At 47.7% G+C, this 20995-nt stretch overlaps 2 protein-coding genes and 1 long non-coding RNA gene across 13 annotated transcripts; 1 reads left to right on the forward strand and 2 right to left on the reverse strand.

The window, feature by feature from the left end:
* Window positions 1–115: 115 nt before the first annotated feature.
* Window positions 116–2997, reverse strand: LOC114843852 (uncharacterized). Its single transcript, XR_003783651.3, has 3 exons — window positions 2858–2997; window positions 2447–2551; window positions 116–891 (listed from the first exon to the last, which is right to left on the reverse strand). It is a non-coding gene; the product is annotated as an uncharacterized LOC114843852 (long non-coding RNA).
* LOC114843847 (neurabin-1-like) lies at window positions 2147–11072 on the forward strand. Of its 11 annotated transcripts, XM_029130614.3 has the most exons (20): window positions 2294–2325; window positions 2464–2568; window positions 3673–3756; window positions 3829–5582; window positions 5855–6264; window positions 6340–6444; window positions 7008–7095; window positions 7183–7329; window positions 7436–7489; window positions 7906–8006; window positions 8227–8355; window positions 8436–8532; window positions 8616–8685; window positions 8768–8898; window positions 8981–9210; window positions 9306–9371; window positions 9516–9711; window positions 9916–10014; window positions 10178–10366; window positions 10446–11072. In XM_029130614.3, the coding sequence occupies exons 4-20, from the start codon at window positions 3906–3908 to the stop codon at window positions 10686–10688; spliced, it is 4032 nt and encodes a 1343-aa protein (XP_028986447.1). In that variant the 5' UTR covers window positions 2294–2325; window positions 2464–2568; window positions 3673–3756; window positions 3829–3905; the 3' UTR covers window positions 10689–11072. The 11 variants fall into 11 exon arrangements, with proteins under 11 accessions (XP_028986446.1, XP_055359607.1, XP_028986447.1 ...); XM_029130613.3 differs by lacking the exon at window positions 2464–2568 and having other exon boundaries at window positions 2147–2325; XM_029130618.3 differs by lacking the exons at window positions 2294–2325; window positions 2464–2568 and adding an exon at window positions 2964–3077 and having other exon boundaries at window positions 3673–5582; window positions 5855–5987; window positions 6144–6264.
* A 49-nt stretch (window positions 11073–11121) lies between these two features.
* On the reverse strand, window positions 11122–20347 carry LOC114843848 (integrin alpha-6-like). Its single transcript, XM_029130621.3, has 26 exons — window positions 20093–20347; window positions 17487–17614; window positions 17316–17395; window positions 16946–17207; window positions 16725–16856; window positions 16426–16639; window positions 16157–16350; window positions 15971–16068; window positions 15759–15886; window positions 15588–15677; window positions 15408–15469; window positions 15135–15298; window positions 14910–15053; window positions 14717–14832; window positions 14471–14627; window positions 14318–14398; window positions 14157–14236; window positions 13905–13982; window positions 13717–13819; window positions 13457–13627; window positions 13209–13307; window positions 12988–13098; window positions 12746–12844; window positions 12521–12649; window positions 12336–12418; window positions 11122–11889 (listed from the first exon to the last, which is right to left on the reverse strand). Exons 1-25 carry the CDS (start codon window positions 20257–20259, stop codon window positions 12350–12352), a joined length of 3156 nt encoding a protein of 1051 aa, XP_028986454.1. The 5' UTR covers window positions 20260–20347; the 3' UTR covers window positions 11122–11889; window positions 12336–12349.
* Between the last annotated feature and the right edge of the window lie 648 nt (window positions 20348–20995).

Consider the following 20995-nt stretch of genomic DNA (forward strand, 5'->3'; position numbering starts at 1 on the left):
TTTATACTGACTTCTGAAATTCTGAAGAAATATTAACGCTGACTTCATGCGGGTCTGGGTGACCTCTGACCTCTTACATTATTATCTTTGACACTATAAACAAATCAGACTGGAGAAATAGGCACAATGACATGTCATTAAAGTAGCTACATACACTATGCAGTAGTATCTTAACTAAGCAGGAATTTATTACACTTCCATTTAACAGGACTAAGAAATGATCTTACACACTAAATGCAATGCTGTATGAAGGAACTATAAACTGACTGGAAGCAAGCTGACAACCACTGCAGCAAGAGAGGATTTGGAGAAATGCTGGCATTTGTCATTAGTATATATGCTATTGATCATTACTCTAATCATATCAGCACTGTCAGTATTAATAAAAAAGCAACATAGCATCAATAAACTGTATACATAGCTTGGACATTTATTGTTGTCTATCAAAAATAAGTGCAAGATGCAGCTGCAAATTCTGAAAGGCGCAGCAGCAGAGATGCAGCCTGTCACCAGGATGACTGACGTCAGAGCAGGAAGAATGGGAAGAAAGGAGAGAAAGAGAGAGCGCGGATGAAGGGGAAGGGATGTTCTGATTCACCAATGATATGTGAAGAAGACAGAAACAATGGTGGAATATAGAAACGATAACATCGTTATCATATCTCGAGGAATGGCGATATATATTCTGTGTCTGGCATGTGATGGGGAAAAGCCTGACAAATCCGACAAGGAGAAGGACTGTTCAGAACACGAGAAGCACAGTGGAGGAAGGAGAAACACTGTCGGCTAGATTGATTTGATAAGCTTGATTTTCATTCCTTAATCCCACACACGTCATCAAAGCTTCGGGTTCCACGGCGTCAGGCAAATTCCACTGTGTAATAGATGAACCTGGTCAAACAGAGTGTGGGGATGACAATGCAGAAACAATAACAGTAAATTTAATGAAAATACTACTTTGAATAAATATTCAAAGTGCCCTGCAGCTTGATGAAAAATATTTTTCATCATGTTTGGCACTGAAGAGGATTAAATCTGCAACTCTGTCACTGCTCAGGCCAAACTCTGAATGATAAACTGGACAGGATGACATCATAAGGACGGAGGAGTGTGAGTGTGTGTGTGTGTGTGGAATCGAGGTGGCAGCACCACTGTTTATGGTTGCTCGTGCAGACGTGCCAACTCAGACTAATTAACGGTACTGTATAAACTAACTGTGCAGAGCTGCTTATGTGAGCCGCTGACTGGCCGTGTTCATCCCTGCTGTGAGTTCATGATGTGTGTGTGTCTGTGTGTGGGGGGGTCCCTTGTGGAATTGGAGAACTCCGAATACGGTTGACTGAAGACATAACCATATGGGGCATGACTGCCTGCCAAATGCAGCTCAATACCCAGAGTCACAGTCAGATGTCAGTCTGAATGAAACATCTGTCCTTCTTCACAAACTCTTCAAATAAGTTCTATCAGTACAGATAGAAGTAAAATCTAAATGAGTCATGCATGAGTCATGGTTTGAACATTGACATAATATACAGTAACTACCACATAACCTATAATATTTTTGTTTGGGGTATTTTACTGCCTACATATAAGTCGCTAGTGCCCTCTTGTGGACAAACTGTGTAACGTATCGTGCATTGTACCATAAACATATTACCTGCACACAGATTAGTTAAGTTCAAACTAAATATTTAATGAGACCATTGAACATATGCTGAGCAGTCACAATTTCCAGTTTTGTCGTTCATTAACCGCCACCACGTGCATGGCACCCGACACTATGACAGTTCATACATGGCTGTGTCAAACTAAGAAACAATGAGGAGAAAAGAACACAAAGTGACCAGGTGCTGTTGACAGGAGTGGGATCATGTCGCCCCACACACCCTCCTGTCGTATACAAATACATAAATGCTGAGCTAAACAAAAGAATTCCTCACACCTGTATTTTACCACCTGTACCGCTCGGCTCACGACAGCATCCCCTCCCCTTTGTTCTTCAGCTCAGCCACCTTCTTGCAGCCGCCTCCTCTCTGCCACCCACCCTGACATCACTCCCTCATTCACTCCCCCCACTGTAATTCACTTTCCCTCCCTCCCTCTTTAGGTTAGCCTCATTCAGGAGCGGCCTTTCTTGATTGGCCACTATTTATATCAACTAGGTCCCAGTGCCACCTGGGACAATGGTCTCCAGTCAGATCCAGGTCACAGCAAGCAGGACCATTCTTCGATTCTGCAGTCCAGTCCATCTGTCACTCGAGCGTGCCTCACGGACGGACAGACGTACTGCAACCGCACCGATTCACCCGTTGGCATCACACACAGGTAGGCGCTCTCTCTCACACACACACACACACACACACACACACACACACGCGCCAGCAGGTGCTGCCTCTCTGCGCACCTTCGCAGACAGACAGTGGGATGCGAGGCTGACTGCACTAACCTTCATGGTGCGTACAGGTGAATACACACCGAGCTTAGCTCTGAGCCCAGGGAAGCCTCTGTCCCAGTATTGGTTACGCAGCAGATGGCAACGCTGGCACTGATGCTGAAAGACAGGTGAAGGTAAGTGGATGTAGTAGCAACCTGCATGTTTGGTAGTAGTGCAAGATGCAGCCAGGTTACATGTAAAACATTATTATTGTTGTTGTTGGGCCCAAAAATAAAAAAAAAGCTATAATGAAAAGTAGTGCTGGCACAGTCTCTCTACAGACACACAATTAGCAGCAATGGTTAAAAGTACCCAGTGACCAAAATGTGTAAAATTACTACAGGTGACGCGTTTAAGGGCGCAGACGTAACTATTGGCCTCGTAAATGTAGGCTAACATGTCTGAACGCAGCTACCCACTCACCAGCCGTGTTTCACAGGTACCGGAGTAGTTTACACAGGATTACCGCGGGATAATCCATTTACAGTACTTAGAGACATGAGTCGCCATCTGTCTGTATTTATCACAGCGTGGGAGCCGACATTACCGGCTGCGTGCAAACAAACAAACATTTCCACTGCAGGACGACGACGACGCGGACTAGCGCGAGGAAGTGCGCGGCGGCTAACTTCGCGACGCACAGGTAAATTCAGGACGGACGCTCTCGCGACGTACACGCGGTGCCGCCACGACCTTTAAACAGCGCGCGCACCTAGCGAAATTGGTAAGGCTTGTTGCCTTCAGGGGCTTTTGTAAAATCCCGCGCTAAACCTCAGTGTTCTCATCTGTTTAGCTGCAAAGATAATTTCGTAATCATTGCTTAATTCACTGATTTATAGAGTGTTTGGGATCATTTAGAAACACCGCGGTTTAAAGTAACAGCCCCTACGAAATTATGTGGCCGTAGGCCACGAATCGGCAGATTTCCGACAGCACCTGAAAGCAGCAGTAGTGCAAAGGACATCGACCAGGTTAATTATAAATACCTGTGTCGAACAGCTCGGTTAACGAAGAGATCCTGCAGTGATTTGGACTTTTAGCGGATCTGATCATTTCTATGTTCATTGAGCGTGAGTAGCGTTGATGAGAATTAAAACCTTTCATTAGAATCGCTGCGTTTAAAGTTGTGAGCCGTGACTAGGCTTGCTAGTTTGATCATTTGTCTGGGCTGTAATTACGAATATTTGACCCTACGTGTAAGTGTAATCTTGAAATGTACCTGTTCTCATTTGTGTCAGACTTCGCCGTGCAGACTGCGATTCGCCGCCTGAACCATGACTTTTACGGACCATGAGCCAGCCTTCGTCCCCTGCTGTCACCCAGTAAGCTACTGAAACACCAGCCCTATTATCCAGCACGATTGGTGCCTTATTGCCATCATCCTATTATACCAGCAAATCCCAAACATCATCTGTCTGCGAAACACTCCACGGGGGGCTTTCATCAGCGGCGAACGGGCTCTTCCTCCCAGATGATGCGCACAGACAGCAAAGGCCGAAGTGCCTCCCCTCACAGGATCACCTACAAGTCTGACTTCCACGCCATCAAGTGCTCCTTTGACACCGGTGCAAGTCTACAACCGGGGACCGCCGCCACCGCCGCCTGTTGCTCCCCTGGGCCCGTGAACACTTTGCCATCCAGCCTGTCACATTCCAATATGTCACACGCCAGCGTCAGCAGAGGGAGGCTTCACGGCACCAGAGGGGCCAAGATTAGGAACAACATCTTCCTCCAAATGGACAGCCAGCAGCTGAGACAGGATAGGAGCCCACGCCTGAGTTCTGGCGCCACACGTTGCCTCTCTCCCCAAAATCCCAGCCTGCACCTCCAAACGTCCCCTTTCTCTACATCCAGGCATTCAGTTTCAGGGTCCCCCTCTCTACTGGCCACTGTGGCTGGCACTTCTACTCCAGAATCCTCCCTGCAAAATAAGCCTTCCAGACCAGAGGAGATAAGGGATATAGACAGAGCCGCCCTGGCTCAGAAGTTCTCCGTGACGCGCAGTCTGTTCGAGACCAAGATGGAGGTTGACGGTGGTGGAGGTCCGGTTTCAAAAGCGGCGACCAGCAGGGGACACAGGGAGAAAGCAGATGGCAATGAAGAATGTGATGGGAAAGGAGGAGGCAACCGTGCGGAAAACAAGGACGAGGGAAGCGGGACAGGAAAGTTTGCAGCAATTGATAACTTTTATAAAGACAATTTTATAAACTCTCCTCTCATCAATTTTAAATTGCTGAGTCCATCGGCTCCGGCATCACTGACGAGCCTCCCTAAGGTTCCTGTATCAGATGGCCCATGTGAGGCCTCCAACAAATCTGTCAATCTAGACAAGCAGGGTCAAACCACTGGAACGCAGGAACACGGAAATCTTGGCCTCTGCTTGACCCCTGAGCAGCCGGTGAGAGCAGAGCTTGTCAACATAAAGAACGAGTCCTCAGAGAGTGACGAGAATGAGGAGGAAAAGGGACAGAAAGAGAATAAAAACTGGCTCGAGGATCAAAGAGACACGGACATGAACAGTGTGGAGGCTCTGGTGGATGATGTTTTTGAAGAAATGGAAACAATACCTCACATTTATACATTTGAAGAAATGGAGAAAGTAAGGGTAGGAGCAGACCAGCATGTTCTTCTCATGGTGTCGTGTGACGGAGAGACTAAAGGTGACACTGAAAGAGGAACTGAAGTGAATGAGCAGGATGAGGATGAAAGGAAGGAGCAGAACAAACTGTTTGATGGATGTGATGAGAAGTCAAAAGAAAGGTGTGAGGAAAAGGCAGACGTAGTAGCAGGAGATGGGGCCGAATGGAAGGAGAGCGGTGTAACGCATAAGGATGTTGACAAAGCACAGGCTGATAAAGAAAGAGAGGAAGTACGTGCCGGCGAGGCCTCTCGTGTGGTCTGTGGAGGTAGAGGGGACGACACAGAACCCACCACAGTCTGCGGAATAGAGAACAAGGCTTTTGTGTATGATCAGGGGTCTCGGGCTCATCCGGAGCCTTCGCCAACACGTGGCTCGGAAAGCCCTGTGCACGCGGGAAGTCTGCTCCTATCGGAATACGAGGAAATCCCCGGCATTCCTGATGAGGGTGACGAGGACGCGTCAGGTCCGACCAGGAGGAAGGTCCGGTTCTCCTCAGCACCCATCAAGGTAGGAAATCCTTCGGGATGATAATAATAGAAATCCAAAGATGGCTTCAGTTTGCACTTTCAGCTTGCGTGTGAGAGAGACACTGAAAGATCTGCCAACATCAACAGCGTCGTGTTTTGCCAACAGCAGCAGATGGTTCTCTGTACAGTCTGCTCCATGCTGGACACACACTGCACAGTAGACTAGAGTTGCTGCTGATGCATAAAACTGCGTTTTCACTAGGCTTTGGCATCGGCCGGTGATTTTTTTTTTTTTTGAATGTACATCGACAGGTGTACAGCACCTACTGCAACGCAGAGTACGACAGACACAACGAGGATATCGACCCGGTGTCGGCCTCGGCCGAGTACGAGCTGGAGAAGAGAGTGGACAGGATGGACGTCCTTCCAGTGGAGATAGTAAAGGGTCTGTGTCCTTGTTTCCCTGCTCATTTTCGGTGCTTCTGCATAATCTCGAAAACAATCCCAGATGACATCATTCAGGGGAGTATAGGCTTTAAGATTAAGTGGAGCTATGTGTGTGGGGAAAATATACCAATAGGTAAAAATGTGTGCGTTGTAGGTGAAGATGGCCTCGGCATCAGCATCATAGGAATGGGAGTAGGGGCTGATCAGGGACTGGAAAAACTGGGAATCTTTGTCAAGACGATCACGGAAGGAGGAGCGACGCATAAGGATGGAAGGTGTGACGTTGTTCTCTTGTCTGGGAGTCTCATTCGGTTTGGCCGGGATCTAAAGTGACAGTGTGTGCGCGCCAGGATTCAGGTGAATGACCAGATCGTGGAGGTGGATGGCGTGAGTTTGGTCGGAGTCTCCCAGCTGTTCGCGGCCACGGTCCTCAAGAACACGTCGGGCCTCGTCAAGTAAGTAGTCCGATTTAAAAGAGCAGCGTGCATGTAACATTTGCGTCATCTAGTAGTGTTTTTATTGTCTCTCTAAGAGAAAGGCTCAGTATGAACTTACGATCATTTGTAATTTGGATCCTGGGTATTGTAGTTTATTTTTGGCCTGACACCAGCAGATATATGACTTTAATCAGTGACTGTGTCAGACTGCTTGGTGCTTGTCTTAGATGTTATTTAAAGACTGTAGTAGGGAGATCAAGTGAATTTTTCTTCCTGCAATGTGTAATCTGTTCATTTTACTGTTTAGCAAGTGTAGTATTTATGGTCAGTAATCTATGTAGACTTTTATGACTGTTCACCTGGAAACTAAACTACATTTGAAATGGGATTTGAAAAGGATCGTCATTATATTAAAAAATAGACCTTGTCTCTCTCTCTCTTCTGCTGACAACGTTGTCCTCCATGTAGTTTCACACCTGCACTCTACTAAATATAACAAGCAGGTTCTTCAAACGCTGCGTGCGTGTGTTGGATCTGGTGATTGTTCGCAGCTTTGACAGATTTCCTCCGCTCCGCTGCAGGTTTCTGATTGGCCGAGAGAAGGAGGGCGTGGAGAGTGAGGTGGCACGACTCATCAATGAAAGCTTGGAAATGGACAAGTCTGTGAAGGTGTGTTGCATTGAAGAAGACTGGAGGGCTGATTAAAAGAGGGTGTTTGTTTGGCGTTCCGTGGGTTGACATATAATGTTTTATAAGAAGGGAAGAACTGGTGAGGATGAAGACAATGAGGGTAATGCATCTGGGAGAGACACTGAAGAAGAGGAGGAAGATGATGATGAAGAGGCAGAGGTGTCTGTTCTTTCCAGTCTGGACAGCTACCAGATCTGCCTCAAATATCAGCAGGTAATATTTAATTAAACCAGAATATATTTTTAACTTCTTCTAATTTGTTGTATTGTGTGTGTGTTCCTTATCATAAAATGCATCGTATGTTTGGTTGTGTTCAAAGCTCCAGTCTAAATTACGCAGCAGAACAGCCCACCTTCGCCGCACGAAGGAAAAGGTGAGTCTGAGCCGAGACTCTCTCACACAGACCTATAACTGTACTCACTTTATTACGCTACCTTTTGCATCCACATTTGGAACAGTCTGACCCACATAACTGCGTATGAGATGGCTCGATGTGGAGTTATTGGGACACGGGCCGTGTTCCAACACTCTCTGTCAGCCCCGCTTTTCTGTCTTTGCCTTTAAGCAATCACAACCGTGACTTAACTGGGTTGGCTGAAGCCTTTCAGTTTAAAGTTGTCTTTTTTTTTGTCTTCAATCAGTGTCTCGTTTGTTTCATCACATCTGTTAGGAGGCACATTAAAGAACAGTTTCTCAGACTCTAGGAATAGTTTGTTTCTTTTTTTAGAGGCCTTTTCTTGTCTGACATTAATTGCAGACGTGCATATATAATCATTTGCTGTTTTCTAGTTGAAGGCGTGGGAGAAGCAGCATGCGTCCTGGGAGAGCCAGAAGACGGAGCTGGAGCAGAGAGCAGAGGACGGAGAGGAGAAAGCCGAAAAACTAGAGAAGTACAATGCTCCATGCCTCCATTTCTGGCCACACAGCAGCATGTCATGGTTTATTTTTTTGTGTGTGATTATGTCGAATGTAAGTGTAGGCACACCTGGCTCAAACCTGGAGTGGGTGTTTTTTTTTTTTTTTTTTTAAACCTGCAAAATGATCGTCCTGAGAAACATAATGAAAATAATAATAATTAGGAATGTGCTTGTGACCCTCGCTGTGTTTCAGGTATTGGCAGGAGGCCCAGACCCTTTGCAGGGTTGTGAGCCAGAGACTGGCTGATGCCCAGAGTCAGTCAGAAAGCCTGGAGATCAAATACAATAAGGCCAAGAGGCTGGTTAGAGAATACCAGAGCAGGTACTGGTTAAATACTTCCATTTGTTTCAGTTAAAATATGTAGTAGTCTCCATAAATTCCAGGCAATGTGTTCCTTCCAGAGGGGATGAGAGTGAGAAGAGAGAAGCTGAGCTGGTGAGAGAAATGGAGGAAAGGGACAAGCGGCACAGAGAGACTGTTGAAAGGTTGAAAATGCAGGTAAAAGTCTCCCAAGGAGGGCTGTAGTTAATAGAAGGCCATTATTTTATTTCTGTGCTGCTCATGTTGACCATTCGCCACAGATTGCACAGCTACAGGGGAACCAGTCTGTAGCTGAAAGAACAACGCACTCGGAGGACTCGTCGGTCACCGGTAACTGCTCCTCTGCACAGTTCACGCCTCTTCAGTTGACATGTGCCCTTTACCGACCAAAAAGAATCTGTCTCTGGCCCAGATTGGTATATTCCAGTCCCTGATACAGGACGTCTAGACTCCAGCGCTCACATAGCCCGAGCTCAGCTGGCCCAGAAGTCCAAACGGCACCCGCCCTCACGAGACAAGCTTCGAGAGAGCTTCAGAAAGGCGGTAAGAAACAAAGCTAGAACTGGACGACCTGTTAAACCTGCAGTGAAACAGTGTAAAGTTGCAGAATTTGTTACTTTTCTAGGACGATGAGCTTCAGAAGCCACAGGAGAACCAGACGTTGCCTGTTCCTGCTGCGGAACAGAGGAGCGGTAGAGGTGACCTCTCCAGCACTTCCTCGTTTTCGGCCCTCAGTCCTCAGCCTGTGGGCGGCTCCGTCTTCACGCCTCCCATCTACATCACGGATACGGTCACTCCTTCGCCGTGCAAATCCTCTGTTTCCAGGAAATCCAAAAGGAAGTTCCCTGACTTCAGGTGCTGTTTTTTTCCTTGTATCCCTTTTTTACTGGGATTATAACTGTTTCATTATTCAATTGATAATGCAGTGGCTGATGTCTGTTTTGTTTCAGTGGTCTTCGCAAGTCTCTCAGCAAAAGGAGAAGTGAGAAACAAAGTAGAAGATCAATAAGCAACAGGTGTCATGATGTCACACATGCACATTTTCTATCTAATACAAAATTTCATTCACCAACAAAAACACCCCGCAGTAACTATAGAAAAGTAAATTTGATTTTTTTTTTTTTTTTTTACTTTAACACCAACCCTCTCTTTCTACCCAGGGGGTCGTATGGTGATTTGGTGGATGAGCCTGCTGACGCTTCTCCAACTGGTTCGGTCACTTCCATGCCCTCTTGCCTGCCCTTCCCCTGGTTCGGAGGAAGAGAGAAAGAGGAGATCGAGCGAGGCCGGGAGAGGCTTCGCTCTGTGTCCAGCAGCAGTTTGCCGTATCTCACCACCACGGGCAGGAGGGATCAGGTACGAAGAGTAAGACTGGGGCTCGTCTGCATGCCAGCCTCCTGCTTCCACTTTCTACAACCCCCCCCCCCCCCCCCCCCCCCCCCCCCCCCCCCACACACACACACACACACACACTTCTTATCTAAAACTGCATGGATAAGCATGCATGATAAGCAGGTGTGCACTAAATGGGCAGCCCAGGTTTGTTTCTATTGGTTCTAGAGCATTGGTTCTCCAGTGGACAGCTCCAGCATGGTGGGTCATGTCTCTGATCACTCCCTCTCTGGACATTCTTACACTTTCACCTTTTCCTCCACTGAGGTGAGCCTGTCTTTCCACGCCTTTTTTTTTCTTTTCCTATTTCCCAACAGAGCACTCTTTTTTTTTTTTTTTTTGTCCTACGGTTTTCCCAAGCTTGCGCTTCTCTTTAATTAGTTCCTCTTCTGACTCTCTCGTCCCCTTATTGTCTCTGGTGTCCTCTCAGACCTTGGACGATGACCCAGTTCCCACCAATAACAACAATCAGTGGCAAGGTCGACCGGTCCTGGAGTGGAGCAACCAGCAGGTGTGTCTGTGGTTAGTCACCATGAACATGGACCAGTACGCCTCAGAATTTGCTGCCAGAGGTGTGGACGGGACACAGCTGCTCAACCTGGACAGCGAGAAACTCAAGGTGAGTGGTTAAATGGGTTCTTGTAACAGTTTTGACTGCAGGTATAGTGTGTTTCCCTCCGCTTCCTTCCTGTTGCCAGGCTCTGGGTGTGTGCAGTCAAAGTGACCGCTCTGCCCTCAAGAAGAAGCTGAAGGAGATGAAGAAAAGGGAGGAGAAAGAACACCGGAAAGAGGAGAAGAGGCTGAAAGAGGACAAGGAGAAGAATGCAGTGTTGGACAAAGGGAGTGATGAAAGAGAGGCGGAGAGGATGGCGGTGGAGGGAAGGTCTGTGAAGGACTCCAGACGCAGTGGCAAGACGGTGAGAACGGAGTCACTCCTGTAGGGGAACGATGTCAGTGGGACCGTACCAGCAGGAAGAATTTGTTTTGTAGTCTCAAATGCACAGAAATAGACGGGAGCCAGTTTCTACTTTGCTTGTAGAAACGGCTGCATCATCTGCAAGCAAACTGTCGTTTACATGTTGATCATTCGGAACAAAAGAAAATGGTGGTTGGTTTTTATTGATTGGCTCCAGCATTACAGTTTGCACTCGCAGCTATTGCATGTCTCTCAATATACAGTATGTCAGATGTAAAGTGTGAGAATGTGTTTTTTATTTGTCTTAATAATATGCTTCTAATTTTAGTATTCTATTGTGTGCCTTGAGCACTCAGGTATTTGCTGTAAATGCTATTTTATGTATTAATAAATTATGCTTTGAATTTTCTGTTTGATCTCACTATGGTACATCTGGCCTTGAGTGATCACTCATAACACACTAACAAACCTTTTATTGGTTCTTACTGTACATTTTATAACCTGTGCAACCTGAGACAAGGCACTTTGCAGAAAATAATGTGCATAGTAGTTTAAAAAAACGGTCTTTGGGCAGATGCAAAGTAGAAGTAATTAAAAACTGTTCTTTTTTTTTTTTACTATGGAAATAAACACTTTGTTCTTATGATGCATTGCATGACTCTTTGGCCTGTAGAGCACGTAACAGATAATTCTCCTCAAAAAGAATAAATACAAATCTGCAAAACATTTAAAAAAATGTACAAAAACCTTCCCACCCACCCTCCAGTCAACACCGTCAATGTAGGACATGTACAACATAAGCTTGTGACAGACAGTAGTGCAGGACCCTAATGCAGCTCTTCCTCCAGTGGTTCATACAGACGTTTTCCAGGATAACCCTAACCCTGAAGCAGAATGTTTGATCAGTTAGTATCCCAAGTTTTTTTTCAAAGATTTCCTTGTAGATATTTACAATCTACACTGTGCAGGGATGTAAAGGAAACACAGGAAGGTAGAAATCTGTAAAATTTGGGAGTTTTCAGACGCAAATGTGAATATAGTCAGATTTAGTTGGTTTTTGTTCAAGAAAAATGTTCAGGTTGATGCCAGGTTGTCATCCAGGCTTTCTTTTCCGGGTCTTCCCAGTCACCATTGCGAGGGCTCGTTTCTCTCTCCTCTCTTTTGATCCGAACCGCGCTGTAACTGGGAACCTTGGCTTCATATTTGGCACGATTCAAAAAGCCACACTGTAGAGGAAGAAGGGAAAACCAAATACTTTCCTGAACAACAGGATATTCAACGGCACTCAAAGAAAGCGGAGGAGGTTAATAAGACACTGAGGTAAGATGCAGTGATTCCATTAAGAGCTGAAGAAAAGAGGAGGAAACCTTCAGACTGCGTGACAGCAACAAAAGAAACCAGAAACAGAAAAAAATGAGGGATGCAACGCAGTTCCTGAGAGCAGTAAATTAGTCAATCATTATGAGGCAACCCAACCTCTTGGCCATGCAAGTGAACTGTAGTGATCCACACTTAGCCATGTGTGAAACCCTTTCATGTAAAAACTGCTGCAGAAATAATCAGCTTTTAGGAAAAGAAGTCCTGTCCCAGTAGCTCCGCCCACTTCCTGCCTATTACCAAAAAGCAAAAAGCAAGAAAGCATCTACTCATGTGGCCGGACCGGTCATTTTACCCTCTCGCTCTTTTTTATGCATCTGACGTCAGTGTCACTTTTTCTGACGGGTCCGCTTTTTTCTTTTTCCCAAAGACTCCGCACTGAGGAGGGGCAAACAGGTTAGAAGACTGTTGCGATACATAGCCACGCGTTTTGTTACGTAAATTGGACTCAGCGGGATGAGTCTAGCTCGCGTGTCTTACCTGCCACAGAAGGAAAGCCAACAGACCCAACAACAGCAACAAGAACAGGATGGACAGCACGATGATCCACCACGCCACTCCTCCATACTGGGCCGAGTTCTGCCTCTCTGGGAACACGGTCAGCGCCACCTAGGACACAATAATGAGTCAGATACAGTAAAGAGAAATACACCACCACAACAAACTGATCACATCCTTGGTAAAAGCTTTTCTGTTTTCAGTTACCTGTGTCTGAGCCTGTTCCAGCATCGTGGTCCTTGTTGTACCATCCAGCTGCAGAGTGGCATCAACTCTCACATCCACATGATGAAGCTTGGAATAATCCTTTTTTAAAACATGAGAAGATCAGCGCTAATAAGCAAATCAAAATAATAAATAGATTTTATCACTACAATAGACATAATTCTATGTGCCATCAAGCTGCACATCTCTGTGGTTTCATATTTAGACCAGCAGAGCAAACCTACCTCCTGGAAGGTGGCGTCCCACAGGCGGGAGTGGAACATGATGATTGCATTGCTGCCCAGGCCCTGCAGGGGGCACTTTATCTGCACACATTTTGCCCCACTGTCGCAGGACTGTCAAAAACCAAAACCACGTTACAAATAGGTTCCCCAACCTACAACCGGCTGTAAATGCACAGGCATTAACATAAGACACAGAATAGATCACGTGTTGTTGTGTGTACCAGAACGTCTGATTTCTTTCTGTCAAGAAACCGTGAAAGGGTGCCTTCACGTTTCTGTTTGTTTTCTGCTGCTCTTCTCTTCCTGCTGTTAGACAGGTCCTTAACGCAGAGAGAAAAGAAAGTAAAAAGTGTAAAATGTACATTCAGGCACTATGTTTAAATCAACATAAATATAAATCTATAAATAAAAATGAGCATTCGAGCAATATACGAACATACGGACATAAGGACCATACTGTAACACTGACCAGGTTAAGCGGGTTGATCTCTTCTTGGGGAGTGCAAACTATGTTGTCCAGTCCTGTGGAGCTTATCTTGGTCAAATAGAGCAGCCACTTTCCCTTGTTTGTCTCCTTCGGCCAGTTAATGTAGAGCGAGGCAGTGCCAAAGTCTTTCAACTGAGTTCCCAGATTGATTATCTGTGATGGAAGAAGGAGCGGAGGGGTGTCATGCAGTTCACCAGCTGATCCCACAATCCTCCTCCATTTACAAGGTTCTTTGGACTCACTCTGAACTGATGAGTGATGGCACTGCCTACATCACTTTCAGACTTCATGGCTGCTTCACCTATGACGTTCCCTGAAAAGTACACCTGAGACGGCTGCGCTTGTCTGGAAGGACACAAACATACAGTATGAGGCCTATGTGTGTGTGTGTGTGTGTGTGTGGGTGGGTGGGAGAGAGAGAGTGTCTTACCCCGATACAGACAATTGCAGCACAATGGCCACCGTTGCCTTTGCTTTAACAGGAGCTATCTTTGCTTGGTCACTCGTTCTGTTGGGTCAAAGGTCACACAAGTGAAGCGATTGCATACATACGGCACATCAAATTCCAGAGCATGGGTCAATTTCTATTATATAAATACGTTTTTTGGCTCAAGTGAAAATTCAGAAGATTCAATATCAGGTCATCCATCATTTAAAAATCATTAAGCTCTGGTTTACTTACGTCTTCAGCTGAAGGTCAATCTCCAGTTCAGTGATGTTCAGAGAAATGCCTGATGTGCTCAGTATAATGTAGAAAGTCGTCTATATGCACACAGGTAGCACAGTCAGTAATGAGGACACAGTTCTGGAGGTAAACAGTTCTGAAGAGTGACTATCCCTCACCTCTGAGTCACGTTTGAAGGGGTTCCCAAGGTCACAGTCTGTCTTAGAACCATCTTCGTTGGCTTTGCAGTTCACCGGCGTCTAGTTAACACCAAGTGGAAGTCAGAGCAAGAAGCGGTTTGTGACAGGGAAGAAAAAGAAACTAGGACTCACACCAGATGAATGAATGAAGCTCGAGTATGTGAGCGAGGGTGGGAAGGTCGCAGTGAGGAAGGCCTCGTACGCGTCGTCCCCGTTGGCGTTGGTGACCTTGACCTCCAGGGCGATGTCCTTCTGGACGCTGAGCGAGATCACTGGCACGCCGTTTTCTCTTCAAACAGGGAGACACGGGCCCTGTGTGTTAATCAAGGTGCACTTACAAAAACAGCTGAGTGTGCATGAGTGCGTGTGTCCTCTTACAGCTCCAATTTAGTGAACTTGTCCAGGCTGGCCGCCGTGCGGTAGTAGAGGTACTGCACGGCCAGGTTGCTCTGACACACTTTGTCGCTGCCACAGCCCAACTTCAAGAAATTGACCTGTATGTCACGTTTAGATGCACCGTCAGTCACGTGCTGCGGGTCGTTGGCACATGGATCATCGTGCGCACACGCACCTCTGACCGGGTCGTCGCCGGGACGCTGGCGTCCAGCACAGGTGGCGGCTGAGAGGCCGAGCTCTGCCTGCGTTTGCGGTTGGAGTTCTGGATCTCCACAGACACGTCGATGGGGATCCCGCTCAGCTTGTCTCGAATGTTGTCCTGTAGAACGACGGCATGGGACAGCGTTACACACCACACCTGCGCCTTCTGTGACCACAGCTGATAGGCAGGAGTCGGTACCTGGATGGAGATTTTACGTGTGACACACTGGTTCGTGCCCGGGCCGCTCAACTCGATGGTCCCTTTGGATTCGAAGCTGTTATCTGAGGAGTCAGTGAAGGTCACCCGGGACGTGAGGCCTTTTTTCCGGTGGTCGGCGTCGGCCGCTAGGGAGTACTGCACGCCTAAATGCGAAGAGGAAGAAAAAAATGACACAAAAATAGCATGATTATAAGTTTTGTTTATTGGCTGCTTATTCTAATATCAGGACGAGAAAGCTTTGTCTCAGCATACTCAGTCTGGGAGTGTAGGTCTTGAGGGCGGTAGTGTAACGGAAGCAAACTATAACCTCCAAGCTGGAAACACAGTGGAGATTATATACAATCAGACACAGTACTAAAATATACTCAATAAACAAGTTTATGGCAACAAATTCAAAAGGCATCTCCTGTCTAACACACTTGACAAACTCACCAGAAACTTTTGCCACAGTTCTTATTGCTGAGGTCAATTTCCTTTGGTGAGAACGCGATTTCCTTCTCGATGTTTATAATGGGACGAGCTCTGAGGGAGAAGTAACTCGGTGAGAATCTAGTCAATGAGAAACACGTGATCAAAGTAACCTACTAGTGACTAATGACTTACTTGTACACAAAGACGGAGTCAGAGAGGGAGCCCACGGCCAGGTCGGGGTACGAGTTCCTGTCTAGGTCCATGTTGCCTGCTAAGGAGTAGCCAAACAGCCTCACGCTCAAGGTCAGGCTGTCCAGAACCTGGAGCAACGTAGACTTTAATTAGAGCCGCTGGTGTGGCCTACAAAATAATGAACCTGAATCCAACTGGGTTTACTACTGCACCTGTACAGCTTCTTTGGAGTGGAGTCCTTTGGCAGAGCCGTGGTAGATGAAGACTTTCCCTGTGCCGTCGTTGGAATAAGGGGATCCCACTGCAAAGTCTGGCAGGACAAAACAACATCCGTGTGTGAAGTTCCACCAGCGGATGGTTGGCGCTAAAACGCTCATGAACAAATCCAGCGACCTCACCATCATAACCATCCAGGTTGGTGTCCCCCAGGTTTTCCACTGCAAGGCCGAACATGGAGTCCTTCTCCCCGTCGATTCTGGTGCGTGTCGCCTTGTTCCAGTTCCCTGCGTTGTTGACGTAGACGTAGACGGCGCCGCCTATTTCTCCGTCCTTCTCGAAGTACTGGGGCGCCCCCACCACGATGTCCTGCCAACTAACAAAGAGCAGGGCGACACGTCGGTGATGAGAGATCGCAATAAGCAACGCGCATCGCCCCTGCATCACTCACCCGTCACCGTTGAGATCCAGCACCGTCAGGTCGTAGCCGAACGAGGAGGCCAGGCCTTCCCCCTCCAGGGTGTACTCTTGCAGCAGGATTTTGCGCGAGCTGGGCCCTTTCTTGAGCAGCACCACTGCCCCGCTGTGGTTTGCTCTGGGGGCGCCCGCCACCACAGTCAGCTGGCCCTTTTTGGTCAAGCTCATCCCAGAGTCGAGAGAGAAGCCTGAAAGAGAGAGACGGCAAAATGGCGGCTCGCATCGTCTGAGATGTGAAGGTAGCGTCGGAGTGGGTGGGACGGAGCGTGTTACCCAGGTAACTGTTGGCAGGGGCGGGTACCAGTTCAGGGTTCTTTTCATCCTCATCTCCCGTCTCAAAAGGACCATCGTCGAAGATGTCCATGTCCAGAAAGGTGTTGTTCTTTTGTTCCAAGCGCACTCCGCCTTCAAGAGAGGAGGCAAAAATTAATGAGGTGAGATGAGGCAGATTGCGATAGAAAGATGAAGAAGGCAGAACACCGCTCCACCAGTACCTCTCCAGTTATACACTCCAGGAGCCCCGAAGATCAGGTAGTGGTAGTCCTTGTCGAAGGTGGCAGAGAGACCCTGCTGGCAGGAGCCGAACAACTCGTGGCCTCGGAGCCGGTTGGCGCAGAAGTACCAGTTGCCTCCGTCTTCTCCGGCCCCAGGGTTTATTTTCAAGTCCTGACTCAGCACATAGCAGCGGCCTGTGATGTCGCGGGACTCGAGGAGTGTGCCCACGTTGTTGCGCTGCTGGTAGCGATGGGCACACGTCTGTCGAAGAAAGAGATAAATAAGGGGCTAATGACGCTAACGTTGCTAATGTTGCTAGCGTTCCAGCGCTGGGCTCGTGCTCGGCCACTCTCTCGTAAACAGCCTTACCACAATCTTGCCACCGGGGCCCTGACTTTGGACTCTCACTCCCATCCACTGGTTCTCTTTGCTTTCTTTCTTTAAATTCTCTGCGCAGAGACAGCGGGAAGAAATGAGAACGGATGCAAATGCGTGTATCACAGTCAGGCAAACCAGGCAAAGCGTTAGCGGACGTCTCACCGTCGTCATCGAACAGGACTCGGTCACATCCACTTGAGGTGGAGCTCATGTCGCAGCGGTACAGGCCTCCCGTGACCTTGGATTTTTGACCTTTTGTGGCTTTAGCTCTCGGGGCCCCAACCAGCAGCCTGAAAGGAACACGACTCCATCAGCATGACAACATCATCATCATCATTATCATCGGCTAAATCAGATGCACACTGGGACAAATTTCAGCCTATGGTCATTTTTGAGTCAAAGACCCCTTTGAAGCAGCAAAGGGCAAACGCCACACATCTAATTCATCTGGCTGAAGAGACGCTTTGTGGAGATTTGCAGCAAAGACTAGGACTCGTCCAAACTGCCAGATCCTTGTGAGTGGTCACTGGTTTTCTTTGTCCGTCCGTCTCGAGGGGAAGACGTGCTATTTTGGAACCCAAAGCATTTGAAAAGGCACACGCCATCTGTGCACGTACAGTCGGAGCGAGGAGCCTAATGCGTTCAGCATGTTCGCAGCGTAGACCTCCGCTGTCAACGCTGCACATGGGAGAGGGTTTCAAACAATTAAGCTGAAAGACGCCACAAATCACTGTGACGTCAGCGGGTGACGGGGGGATTAGCCAGCGCGATAAATCGCTTAGTGCCGTAAACACAAACATTTACGCAGCTCTAACAAAGTTAGGAGGCTCCTAATGCTGCTGATAGAGGATGTTTTGCAGGAAACATAGAGACGTGTACGCAGCCTCTTCCATTCCAGCCACTGCACTGGTTTGGCCTTGTTGCTGAAACGTGGAGTACTGTAATTTGTGCTGTTATCCCACCCATTAAAGACACTTGACATTTGATACCACACAGGCCGGAGTCTCGACAAACTCCCCACCTCTACTTGCGTTGCAGCGCAGCAAAGAAGCCACCGTCAAACACAGGGTCCACTGCTTAAACAGAAAGTAGAGGAAAGCGGAGCTGAGTCTCCTTTAAACAGAAACAGACAGAGGAAAGGTGCGAGCCAAGTTCCCCGCCCGTCCTTCTGCCAAGCTTGAATAACAGCTGATAGCCGGTGCCCAGATGTAGCTGTGATTTACGCTCCTCTCCGCATTTACACGTATCACCTCTTTCTTTGATGCTGGGTGATCTTAGGTTACAGTACCTGGGCCTGAATCTAACTCTGCTGTTTTTGCAAATACACCGGCATAAAATATCCTTTCGCACAAAAACGCCTTTGACCTTTGACCTTACTCTACACAGCTACGCTGACACAGAAACGCGCATGCTCCCTGTCCCCTCGCACGTTTCCCACACTCAGGCCAAGCTCTTAAACTTCCCTGAACTCTCCCTCCTCCTCCCTCCTCTCCCCGCCTATGCATTTTGCACTTTCCCTCTTGATTTTATTACACCGACAGCGCTGTCTGCCAATTACGGCCGACCGTGGAATGCTCCCTCCCTCTCTCTCTCGCTCGCTCTCACACACCTCCACGGACACACGCACACATGCATACCCACGTCACCGTCGGCCCCTGCTCCGTCCTGCCGGTACATGCAGCACTGCAGGGAATGAAAAACAGTGGCAGGCATAAATGGGAATAAAAGTCGGCCCGTGAGGATACAAACGCGCCAACCCTTACTTCAGCGCACACACTGTTCTACAGTCAGTCATGGAACACTCATATCAGTCTGCTTCTTGCGCCTCAGGTTACAAAAGTATCAGGAGCCAAGTGAACTTTGTAGACACTTTTCCAAATGACTGGGAACAAGGAGACGCCTCAGTGCTCAGCCACAGCCTGCATCAGCATTTGAACGCAGCAAGGAGGCAAACACACACGCATGCACGCACGTACGCACGCACGCACGCACACACACACGCACAAATGATAGTTTGTACAGATGAGTTAGAGCTTCAGTGCAAAACACAGCTGTTAACGCAGATTCAACCCTCGCTGCTAATCATCTGTTGATACACCCGTTCACGTAAAGCCATGTCTTCATGACAAGTTAGGACGCGTGTTCCTCTGCAGTGTTTCAAACAAACTTGAAATCTTCCTGAAAAGACTTGGAGACTTTCGTCTCATGCTGATCAATGTCATGTGTCATCAATGTCACACACTATGTCTGTGTCTATGTCTAACAGTTAAAAAGTAGTGTGTAAAAGACTCTGAGGGACTTAATAAACCTGAGCTCTAATTGTAAACACACCACAGAGACACACTTTTATCCTATATGTTAATTATTAGTTACAAACCATCTATGTACTGATCACTTCCCTGTGAAAAAATAATAGACGCCCAAATACATAAAACATTCAATTGTACGATTACTAATAAGTAACCTGGGAGGAAGATTAACAAATGATAAGCGTGTGGTTGACGTCACAACAGGTGAATTACTGGTGCAGTACTTGATTTTAGTAAGGCAAATGTTTGCCGCTTTAAAACAACCCGAGCTCGTTTCAGCAGAGGGTTTACTTTGTTTTAAAAGGGGGTTTAACGGGAGTTTCTCAACTTCCAGCTCAGAATAAACTTTACCAAAAGTTATTAGAAAGACGTAAAAGACGCGTCTTCGCGGTTTAAAGAGACGCGCGAGTGAACAAACAGCCCCCAGGCCCAAAACAGCCATAGAAACGAGACTCTCACATTCTCTTGTCCTCCGGAACCAGCTGCCGGTGCATGGCGAGGGAGAAGCCGAACAGGCTGCCCGGGTCCCCGCTCTTCCGCAGGACGCGGTCGGTGTCCAGGTTGAACGCCGCACATCCTGAGAGGAAGACGAGGAGCCACAGTCCGCGGGAGAATCCGTCCTCCATCGGGTTCAAACACAGGGGAAACAACCTGGAGCTGGACGAAGAAGGTGCAGAGTGCTACTGAGCGCGCGCTGCAAGGTGGAGGGGTGCGCACTTGACTGGCGGCGGCTCCTCCCATCGGCTTCTGGACTCGCACGCGCATCATTCCACCGCACCTTCCCGATAGCGTCTGTTGTTTTTACTGCGGTGACTGGATTGTCGTCAGAAACACGCATTACTCCACCACCAGCGTAACATTCGGTGCTGGAACGTAACGGGGGTCAGTGATTCCTGCGGCTCCCGGAGCAGCGCTCGCGGCGCAACACTGCAATTACGGCTGCTGTGGAAGAGTAAACAAAATGAAATGAAGTCCCACGAGAGGGGAAAAACACTGGCAAAAGACCCGGTGGCACGAGGGAATAAGCAGCACAGTTGTTCACAGTTTGGGAGAGAGGATGGAGGAATCTGGCGCACATTTTGTCACAAATACCAAACTACACTTTGGACCGAGTAGCAACACACAATGACATGAGTGACAACGTGAAACTACAGGGATAAGAGTTGAGATTTGCAGCAAAAGGCCTGTTAACGAGGCATTGTGTTGCAGTTCCCCCTCCGGCCCGTTGGCGGCGGTGTGGGTTCATTGTGTGGTTCTGTTCTGTTCAGCTTTGCCTCCTTTCATTGATTTATTCCACTTCTTCTTCTTGACCTCTAGTCTTTTAGTCAGTGTTTGGATAGTTTCATTTGTTTGTTCCTGCTT

The sequence above is a fragment of the Betta splendens genome, chromosome 17 (assembly GCF_900634795.4).
Source record: "Betta splendens chromosome 17, fBetSpl5.4, whole genome shotgun sequence".
In the NCBI taxonomy this organism is placed as follows: Eukaryota; Metazoa; Chordata; class Actinopteri; order Anabantiformes; family Osphronemidae; genus Betta; species Betta splendens.

Coding starts and splice junctions, on each gene's coding strand:
- LOC114843847 (XM_055503632.1), top strand. CDS start 3,906: ATGATGCGCACAGACAGCAAAGGCCGAAGTGCCTCCCCTCACAGGATC. Junction 8,899..8,980: donor GAGAGAGCTTCAGAAAGGCG/GTAAGAAACAAA, acceptor TTACTTTTCTAG/GACGATGAGCTTCAGAAGCC. Junction 10,015..10,177: donor TCACCTTTTCCTCCACTGAG/GTGAGCCTGTCT, acceptor GTGTCCTCTCAG/ACCTTGGACGATGACCCAGT.
- LOC114843848 (XM_029130621.3), bottom strand. CDS start 20,259: ATGGAGGACGGATTCTCCCGCGGACTGTGGCTCCTCGTCTTCCTCTCA. Junction 13,628..13,716: donor CCATCACTCATCAGTTCAGA/GTGAGTCCAAAG, acceptor CTTCCATCACAG/ATAATCAATCTGGGAACTCA. Junction 12,650..12,745: donor TGGAACAGGCTCAGACACAG/GTAACTGAAAAC, acceptor ATTGTGTCCTAG/GTGGCGCTGACCGTGTTCCC.